The sequence below is a fragment of the Clarias gariepinus genome, chromosome 11 (assembly GCF_024256425.1).
Source record: "Clarias gariepinus isolate MV-2021 ecotype Netherlands chromosome 11, CGAR_prim_01v2, whole genome shotgun sequence".
Classification (NCBI taxonomy): domain Eukaryota; kingdom Metazoa; phylum Chordata; class Actinopteri; order Siluriformes; family Clariidae; genus Clarias; species Clarias gariepinus.
Window position 1 is genome coordinate 11,322,593 of NC_071110.1, and position 10,577 is coordinate 11,333,169.

Genomic DNA, 10,577 nt, shown 5'->3' on the forward strand with positions numbered 1-10,577 from the left:
AATCCCCCTAAATGTCACACTTGCAAACGCTTTGTTTTTATGCATGCATGTATAAATTTATATAACATATAATGTAGTTATGTATAAAATAAAAGCAGAACTGCAATTAATTCTGATTAGATTAAAAGTGTAATCTAAAAGTGGCTTATTTTAAAACAAAAAAAGCAAGCAAAAATAATCATATTCTAATAGCATCATTTTTTTGTAATCTGTTACACTTGCCCCCTCCCCCCTCTACAAGCTTTGCAATGTGGACGGATTTAACACAAAAAATTGTGTTATAAATAGTGAAAGGGAGCAAAGAACTGCAGGCCCTTTTCATGTTCAGCTAGACACCCAGTGGCAGCAAAAGGAATCTCAAGTAAATTTTACGTATTTTATATAGAAAAGATTTATTTAAAAGTAATTTATAATTCATTAAAAACGTATCTTGGTTAAAAATATGAATAAAACAAATTAATGATAATGTATGAAAGTTCACACATCTGGTTAAATTCTTAAAAAAAAAAAGACAATTAAAGAATTTCTACAACTACAGTAACATTGTAAGAGGAATATTTTCTTTTGCAAACCATAAAAAATATCAATACAGGGAAATGATTACTGGCATACTGAAAATTAATTAATTGAAAAAAATATATTTACAGTAAATACAAAGATCTGTATTTTTTATTATATTTTGTATACATTTACAATGCATTGTGAGCAATAGGATGTAAAGCCTATTAACTGTATGATTACTGCAAAGTCTTGACATCACCTGTACACCATATGTTAGGGAAATATTCAATACATGAAAAGTGTTTTTAAAAATGCATTTTTCATAATTATAAAACAGTGATTTTAGATATAAATCCATCACATTAAAATTCATAAAACTTTTAAAATAGTAACATTGCATTAAGTCATGAGACTCTGACTCACTGAGACTCTCAAATAAAACTGCATTTACACGCATGTACATCCCTATTTAAACCCACAATAAACATTCAGCAATAGACGGTGAAAAACACAAATTTACAAAACAAAATCAACCACCTTAAAGAACATGTTGACCGCAAATACTTAATGTTTCACACGACCAGACTTTCGCGACTCACAGCTCCGTTCTGTGAACAAAAAACAAATCACATAAATAACATTTTTTTTCACAGAGCATAATAAAGAATACAGAAATATATAGAATATAACTTTGGAATCAAAGGTTTTATCTGTCAAGTCTATGATTTTTATGATAATATTTTCATTCCCCCCCACCCCAAAAAAAAAAGAAAAATTGTAATTCCAAGACGACTACGTGCTGGCCCTATTTACTTATCAGTTATAACGACTTTAAACTGCAAAGAAAATGCTACTATTATAATTTCCGCATCTCAAAAATAATTGTTGTATGAAATACAAGTAGGAGCTTGTCACCTTGCGGAGATTGCTCTTCTTGGATGATGCTAAGCTGTCTGTATCCTCTGTGTAGGATGGTGGAGGTGGGAAGCTGGTGTTGTTGGCAGGGCGCTGGTTGGGATTGCCTGCAGGCCTGCTGAAGGGAAGTGGTGGTGGTGGCCCCCCACGTCCTCCCCTGTAGCGGTCTGAGCGGTCACTGTCGCTGTCAAGGCGCTCACGGCTCCGAGCCCGCTGCTGCTCGCCCATCTTCTTCCTCTCCATTGCCTCCCGTAGGAAGCCATCATCATATGCATCCTGGCCTCTGCCTCCCCGCCCACGTTCTAGATCCATCAAATCATCACGGCTACGACTGCGCCGTCCCTGAAAGCCAACTCCTCGAGAATCGCTACGGAAGCGGTCATCAGGGGAATAGTCACGATGTCGGTCATCTGGGACACGGTCATATCTTCGATCACTGCTACTCCATTCATCATCAGAACTGCAGATAGAACAAATTGATTATTAGAATAAAGAAAATGACAAATCACTAATTAATATTATATATTCAGATTACTGTAGATAATAAGCCACTCAATTCTTGGCTTACCCTCTTCTGGCTCCTCGAGGAGGATAATCGCGGTCTCTGTAGTTTCGGCCGATATCATCAAGGTTGTCCATGGAACGAGCACGGCCAGGGCGGTTAGGACCACCTCCGCCACCTCTCCTGGGATCATCTCTGTGCATACTCTGAGATACACTACTGATGGTGCTCATGTTCTCATCATCATACACTGTGTTCAGCTGGGGAGGCCTGGATCGACCACGATTACGAGGGTCTCCGCCATCATGCAGGGAGCTGATCTCACTCATACCATCAACTGAGAGAAAGAAGTTGGTTGAAAAAGAGTTAGAGATAGATTGAGTAAGAATGCAAGTGGGTGACAAAGGAAAGCGTATTAGCGTATTTAAAAAAAAAAAAACACATTACAGTTCTTCTCCTAAACGTTTCCAGAAAGATCTTTCAGATTTTCCATTAACACTCCAACAATGACCACCTAAAATCATACAATTCAGCATAGATCCCTGGGCAAGAGAACTCACATCGGCTTTGTGGGACTGCAGCACCTCCAGGCTGACTGGGGTCCAGATTGGCCACCTCCCGCTCCATATAATACAGCAAACGAGTAGGATTTCCATCCTGATTAGCCTGGATACGATATCCGCTACGAGCTGAAACAAACAAAACCATCCCATAAATATGAAGACAAAAGAAATAAATGAATTTAAACAAAAAATAGATAAATCAACAGCCATTGAGGTATTTACAATCACAGTTAAGTTTGTTTCTGCTATACACCAAGTCACTTGGATTTGGGATCACAAGATGAATAAGAGATAAGGGATCAGAATTTTTACTTTTATTTTCAGATCTAGATGTGTTGCAAAGCTTTAAAGAAAAAACGCCACCTTTTGGTGGCAGATCATCCAATCTTTTGGTTTATTAGGTAATATTTATGTCTTAAAGCAAATAACATTTAATGTTTGGCTACATATTCCTAGCTTGTAATAAATGCGTGAAGCTGGATTTTTTTTTAAATTGGAAACCCAAGTGTTTGTTGTACAGCTAAATAAATAAATAAACAAACAGAACCCATTGCTGTTCCTATACTTTCAATGGGGACTGTAAATAAAACTAAAAGAAGAAGTAAACAAGCATTCTGAACTTACTCTGGCTATCATGATCATGTAGCAGCGGTACTTGAGATCCCTGACCAACTACAACAGAAAGCATAAAGCAACACCAAGAAGTCAAATATCAGATTCATTAGTGAGCATGTCTCCAATGTTAAACTCTACAGGAACACTGGGCTAGATATAATAGCATGTACATACATTGTACCATAGCCAACATAACATATACAGCATGTATGATTAATAAAAATAATTATATTATATATTATATTCACACACACAAGTATGCGCGTGTGTGTGTGTGTACGGTCATGTGCAAAAGTTGATAACCCCTCTTATTTCTGTGTTTTTGTGAAAACAAACAAAAAAAAGAAATGCTTCAAAACTTTAAACTTAATTTTTTCACTGGGCCATTATTTATTTAACAAAAACGAATAAAACAGTACAAAGAGTACTCTCTCTCTCTCTCTCTCTCTCTCTCCTCTTATCCATCTCGCTCATAAACCTGTATACATTTTTTAATTACTAAATTTATTGCTATACATTATAAATTGACATACAGTATGAAATTATTAATAGTATATGAATAAAATATACATCAAACCTTTTTTTCCCCCCCTGAAGTGTGTATAATTTTTTTTGGCTGTCTGTTTCTATACATTATAAATACATACAGTACTGTGTATACACCTTTAGTTTACTACTCATAAATTCACAGAAGAATCATGTTTATAGAAGATTACCCACCTGAGCTGGCTGTGTCAAAGTCCCTGCCATAGCCATTAGGGGGAGGGACGTTGACACCCTGGGGCATGGGCAGCATAGGGATGGGTGGGGATGGCCCCCCCACATATGCTGGTTGTCCATACAAACTAGGAGCAAACATACTGGCTGCATACTGGCTAGGAATACCAGCCTTCACTGCTTTACCTGCTTCATACACTTGAATTGAAAACAGAATGTGTGAATTAATACTTAATTTTCAGATTTGGCATTTTACTTTCAGTATTAGGCACGCACAGTGCAACTCCAAAATGATAATTCTTCCCTAACATTTCGATAATGCAAGTTATAGCAACAAAGATTGCAGCAAAGGCTATTAAATAAAAAGACCAACTGCAACAAGAAATTATTAGAGTACATATACTTTTACATTGAACACAATTGTAAAAAGAAGGACAGCAATGGCAAATAAATGCAGGTATAACTACTTACATGCTCTTGGGCAGCAACAGCGTTCTGGGCAACATGGGCAGCTCACATAACAGCAACATGTATGAGGGCAACATTGACACCAACAGATCCCAATGAGGAGCAGCAACAAGAGGAAGCCAATCATCACCAACACTACCAACAACCAATCTGACAAAGAGGACACAATAAAGGGTAAAGAGTAAACAACCTGAACTATTACTAAGACTGGGCAGACAGATATTGTTCGACTTAAGCCTGGAGTCTGTAGCCTCTGACTAACTTTATGATCAGGCTGAGTTTTTCTTCCAGCCTTTCCACCCTCAGCACTGGAGCCCTCCAGGGTAGTGTTCTGAGCCCCCTGCTGTACTCATTGTACACTTACGACTGCGTGGCCACTACTTCCCCCCAGGAAAATCGTGAAAGATCTCAGTCACCCCAACAACAGACTGTTTTCTCTGTTGCATTCAGGAAAGTGATTTCGCTCCCTGAAGGCCAACATAGAGAGACTAAAGGAGGAGTTTCTTTTCGCAGGCGATAAGGTCCCTCAACCAAAACAGACAGGACTAAAAAAAAAAAAACCATCCTTTTGCACACTGCACTTTATGAACATTTCTCATGACTGACAATATAGTCCATTCATGGACATTATACATTAATGCACATTTAGATATTTATACTTCATTTCATTTTGAACACTTCATTTTGCTCACTTCATTTCCGCAAACTTTCTGGACATTTAAATCTATTTCATTTTTCACACTTTTGCACATTTCCATATTTTGCATATTTTCATCATGCATGTCATCACTGTGTATATTTTGTACAGCTAGGTTTTTTGTTTTTTTTCTTCACTATATCCCATATTTTATATTCTGTCCTTATCTTCTCTATATTTTATTCATTCCCATTCCCCAATTTATTTTTATTGATAATTTAGAGTTTAAAGATCATGAGCGGTCATATAAGCATTTCACTGCATATCATACCGTGCATGACTGTGTATGTGACAAATAAAATTCGAATTTGAATAGTAAATGAACAAAGCATAATAAGAAAACCTTTACATAGTTTTTAACTTAACTGCTTATTTTGGCGGGAAGGACATGCCTTTCCGAAGCATATGAAAAGTGTGCAAAACATTATTTGCTATATATAAGAGTTTAAACAGAAATGGTACTAATTTTTACTTTGCTTTATATGCATTAATTACAACAGGCAAATTAGCATGTGGCAACTTGCAGCAAAATTCTTAAAATGAAAAAGAAATCATTGCCAACAGTCAATTTGGGGGTTCTTCTAATACAAACATGAAAAAGAGCATTTAAATATTCTTTTAAACAGGGATAAAGGTATTATGGGGGGGAAAAGTGTTATATATTTTACACACACACACACACACGACCCTAACCCTAACACATCCTTGTCCAAGTAAAGCCATACAAAACAGAAAATTGATGTGTGGCACTAACCCAAGCGATACCCATTTATCATCAGCAGCATTCTGGGCAACATGGGCAGCTCACATAACAGCAACATGTATAAAAGGCAACACTGGCATAAGGTCAGTTGTTGTGTAATGTGTACAGTGAGCAAGGTACCTGCAAAAATTTAGCAGTTTAGCAGCATGATCAGCTCTGCAGCTTTTCCAAAATCCAAAAGACATGGTTTGTTTTTAGAATCATAAACTAAGCAAAACTGCTAAAAATAACTTTTTTTCCCTTTTTGACAAGAAGAATTGTTAGCGTTCTAAAAGCTTGGCCCCATCATGCAATGCTGGATCGACAGAAAGTGGAACACACCATCACACAATAGCTAAACAAGACCCATATGAGAACTTTACAAAAATGTGGCAGGAAAAAAAAAAAAAAAAAAAAAAAAAACATTGCCCAAGAAGGGCCTTATAAAAGCATGAGAGTTACTAGCGTCAATTTTTGGTATGGGATAATTCCAAGCGATACAAATTGAACACCATTCCTACAATGAAATTTTATATAATGGTGGCAGTATCAGGCTTTGTAAACATTTAATTTACATCCTTAGAACCAGGACATCCTGGGAAATAAATTGAAGGGAGAAAGGCTAGAGCACAGTACAATTTGTTGATAAATTTTGTTTCTTCTTAAAAAAAAAAAAAAAAAAAAAAGGGGGGGGGCATTATTATTATTATTATTTTTAAGAAGAACCAAATTTTTTTTTATTTTTTTTGGGGGGGGGGAGGGGTACATTTTCAATTGCTAACCACTAAGTACATCCAATGCAGTGCAAGAGATCATGACATTTCAATAAAAAATCAATAAAAAATCAAAAAGACAATAAAAAAAAAAAATGAAACTAGCTTGACAGCTTGCCACCAAAATTAGAACTTCAGATCACACACAGCATGCAAACATCAAAGACAGACTCATGCCTGGACATTTACTCTCAATTCAGAGATTGTAGAGTTGATGCAACTTCTACAGCAACTTCTACTGCAGGCGGAGCCGTTTTCTGGTGTTTACGAGCATAAACCTTGCTTGTATATGCAAATTTTGCCTTCATGAAACAGATTTTTTTTTATTTAACCTTTAGATTCTTGAGAAAGTCAGTGACCTTCAGCTCATTTTACTTGACAAAGTAGCTTGCCTGATGAAGGAGGTAAAAGCGCATAACACAAGTAGGCTTCTAGGACTACAGAGGTGCACTTAGTGTACCTTCCATGATCAGTAAGTCAATGCCAGGCAGCAGGTCTGTAGTATTTGACTTTCTCTCTGTGAAAGAAGGAGGACAAAGCCATGATTGGGTTTTGCTGCGACTTTCTAAGCAGAAAAGTTCTCTCCTCTTAAAATGTTCTTCTCAACAATTAAACCATGTGACTGCTCAATTGCCAACTCCTATGAAGGCTCAACAAAAGTAAAATTCATGTTCATGACCCCTCTACAAATGTTCTAAAACACTATACAATTCAAGAAAGGAAAAAAAAAATAGAAAACGGGTGGCAGAAAAGTACAACCTAAGTTTTGGGTTTGTGTGCCGATATAAAATAAATATAAATGATCATTAAATCTTACCCAAAACAATGAGCTCGGTATAGTCTTCACCATTTCCTGATAAGTCCTGGGACGATGCAACACTGCACACATACACACCGCTATCACCCCATGCAGTCTGTTCAATGTTGAGATCAGCATCTAAAAGAAAAAGCCATGCGATTAAAGGAACTGCACTATGCCTCAAATCATTTTTGGATATTTAGAACTGTACTATGACCTTATTTCTTTCTCTAAAGCTACCAGCTATTAATGAAGCATGCTGATAGATCTATGTGGTATTTTATTCCTAATACCTTGTATCAGGAATAAATGCAATTATGTAGCTTGTATGTAGCCCTACGCATTTAACCTAATTTACAATTTTGTTTATTTGTGAACTAAAGTGTTTCTTTCTATTACAGGGACAAGGATGCTTTTAGATAATCAAGACAGATTAATACATAGATAGAGAGATAGAAAGAGAGAGAGAGGAAGAGTGAGAGGGGAGAAAAAAAAATTAACAAATTCACATTATTCCTTACTGTTAGTGATGCTGATCTTGCGGCCCTGGTATTGGTTTCCCAGCGTGACAGCTGTCTGCTTAGAAGCCACAATGCGCACAGTCCTTGAACCATCTGAGCATTCAGTGTTGGGGTTGTAGTTGGGGTTAGCCTGGGCATAAGCATTGTCAGCACTGCTTGGATTCAGGGCAGCTTGGATTGGGTCTCGGCAGAAGGACTTGTACCGCCAGGTGATGATAGGGGGCACAGTGGCTGTGGTCGTGTAATCACACCTAAGAGTGACTGGCTGGAACAGGATGACCACATAGCGTTTCACAGGGCAGATGACATTAACGCCTGTGGTGAAACCTGTCAGAAAGAAAAGGGTTAATCTTTGGTTATCCAGAATGTAAGGAAAATCCAGTAGCATATACATAATTGTGTCTTTTTTTTTGTCCTGTTCTACTAATCTTTTATAATTGCAAGGTAGCAATTCTAGGATAAAGCTTTTAATGCACCTGTTCCTATTCATACAGAACAATAACTCGGCATGATACTGAATCGTTTCAGGAAGCAAAATTTTGCGGCTGCTGAAATCATAAAACAAACACTCAAATGTGATATAAAGAGCTGTAAAGGGTGCATAATCTGAAACGATTCTGGGAGCATACTGTATAGCAACCCAAATAAATTTTTTACTTTGATCTAGAATATTACTGGATACAGCATAAGTAATTTCTTTTACTGTAAGAACATATTTAGTAAGATGTATAAATGTTATCATAAAAAAAGCTAAATAACTAGAATATATGATACCTGGTTTATTATGAACACCCGTTGTGTGAATTTTATGTATTTTACTCTGCTCTTACACATCCCTTTAACACTAGAACTAAAATTAACTTTTATATAAAGACTGACTTTATAGATTTAGAAACAAGTTATTTGGGGTACATTTTGAGCACCACACAGTTTTATTTACGTAAATTGTCAAGAACCAGGGATAATTTTAACCAATACGTTTTATTCCTCTAAATGCAATTGTTTAGCAGCAATATCTAGCTAACTGATTGCATAAAATCACTCCACCTTATTACTGAACACATTAATGATATACAGTTAGGTTGTGACATACCGTATCTATAGCTGCATAGAAAACTAACCAGATTTTCTCAAATAGTATGCTCCCAATAAGTACAAAAATATTATGTGCAACTGCAAAGACACAAAACTGCTTTAGGTACCGCACTACAGCTCTTAGACAGAAACATCTGTATATTCATTAAAACAAAAGCAGCTTTTCTTCTAAGGTATTGAGCCTTTATGAATAGCACATGCACAGATAAGTAAGGGGTGTTAGAGGGGAGAAGTTTTAGCCTTGTGGAATGAGAGCAAGGGTCTTTAAAATTATGCCATGAAGGCAATGAAACAAAAAACAGGCATTCTTGAAAGATTGTGTTAACTGAAACTATGACTCACATGCGTGAGACAGAAACTAGGTCAGTGGGGTTATGCTGTAACCCACTCACACACAATCTAATTTCTAGGTATGGGAATGTACACATTTAACAAAATACTGAAAATCAAGTATAGTTATTAAAAATAAATATAGCAGAATTTAAAGTCACTATAATTGTATAGTTGGAGTAAGTTTGTGTTTGTTTATGGAGCTTTATGAACTGGATATAACTGGCAGGAAATTACCAGAAAGACTATCAATATTACATTTGGAATTAACAGCAAATCAAAAACGAAGGTGAGGATTACTTTAAGCATTAAAAAGAGTTAATCTGATAAATATCTGCTTGAGTAGGTAAAAAAAAAATCAGCACTGAATAAACAGTGAGCTTATTTTAGGCCTAAAAATACATGCAATCTGTCAGAATACCCTTTTCTGTTGTATAGAGACCAACATAGTTTTAGCCTAGTAGTAACAATATTAAAAGAAGAAAAGCGAACAAATAGAAATGGTTTCAAGTAAATAAAAATTATGAATAATCGTACCTGTTACCGTGAAAATGATAAGGATCACAAATAACAGGCGCATTTTTGGCTGATCCACTCTCCTAAAGTTCGGCTAATAAAAACACTCGACTTGAAACTGACTTAAAAACACTTAAAATAGCCGCTCTTGGGAACCTCGACCAAACATTTGTAAGCACGTATTTCCTGAGTTTTTCTGCAGTTTTCTTCTTTTCCCCCTCACACAGGTGTATCCTCCATTTTGTCCGCGCAGTGTTGTGTAGGCGAGAGACCTGAACAGGTGAAGGAGGAAGCGCGACTGAACCACGCCGTCTTTACCGAAATTCACAGGGGCTTCGAGGCAAACTTGTCCTTTATATCTCATGGGTACTGCTATTAAGGACACGTTTTATTTCTTATGCGCTTGTAAGGGACTCTAAAACAGTTCGGTTCTTCTCGTGTTTTGGCGTAAATTCGGTGCTTGTTAAGTTTTATAGCCGAGCGGCTACGCCCGGTAATCCTCAAAATAAGTGACGAATGGTTTGGTCCTGGTACACAAACGATAAGGTTAATTATTACTTAACTTACAACAAATAAGTGAAACTGATAAAAAAAAAATCAGTTCAGGGTTATATACCACCTGATATTAACTTATTCTCACAGTATGCGTTATTATAATAATTGTATTATATAACAATGTATAACAATCTTTTGCATTTATGGAGTTTTTCTCAGGGTAAAGCTTGTGTGGATTACAGTATTTTGCAGAAACCTATCTGGTAACCCAATAAGACCTAATAACTTCTCAAAACATTTGCAGAATTATATTATATTAAAGAATCAA

At 36.4% G+C, this 10,577-nt stretch overlaps 1 protein-coding gene across 2 annotated transcripts; it reads right to left on the reverse strand.

The window, feature by feature from the left end:
- Window positions 1-651: 651 nt before the first annotated feature.
- On the reverse strand, window positions 652-10,115 carry lsr (lipolysis stimulated lipoprotein receptor). Of its 2 annotated transcripts, XM_053506888.1 has the most exons (11): window positions 9,776-10,115; window positions 7,814-8,140; window positions 7,311-7,430; window positions 6,954-7,010; window positions 4,285-4,431; window positions 3,817-4,011; window positions 3,106-3,153; window positions 2,479-2,607; window positions 1,985-2,255; window positions 1,417-1,876; window positions 652-1,109 (listed from the first exon to the last, which is right to left on the reverse strand). In XM_053506888.1, exons 1-11 carry the CDS (start codon window positions 9,816-9,818, stop codon window positions 1,074-1,076), a joined length of 1,833 nt encoding a protein of 610 aa, XP_053362863.1. In that variant the 5' UTR covers window positions 9,819-10,115; the 3' UTR covers window positions 652-1,073. The 2 variants fall into 2 exon arrangements, with proteins under 2 accessions (XP_053362863.1, XP_053362864.1); XM_053506889.1 differs by lacking the exon at window positions 6,954-7,010 and having other exon boundaries at window positions 9,776-10,112.
- Between the last annotated feature and the right edge of the window lie 462 nt (window positions 10,116-10,577).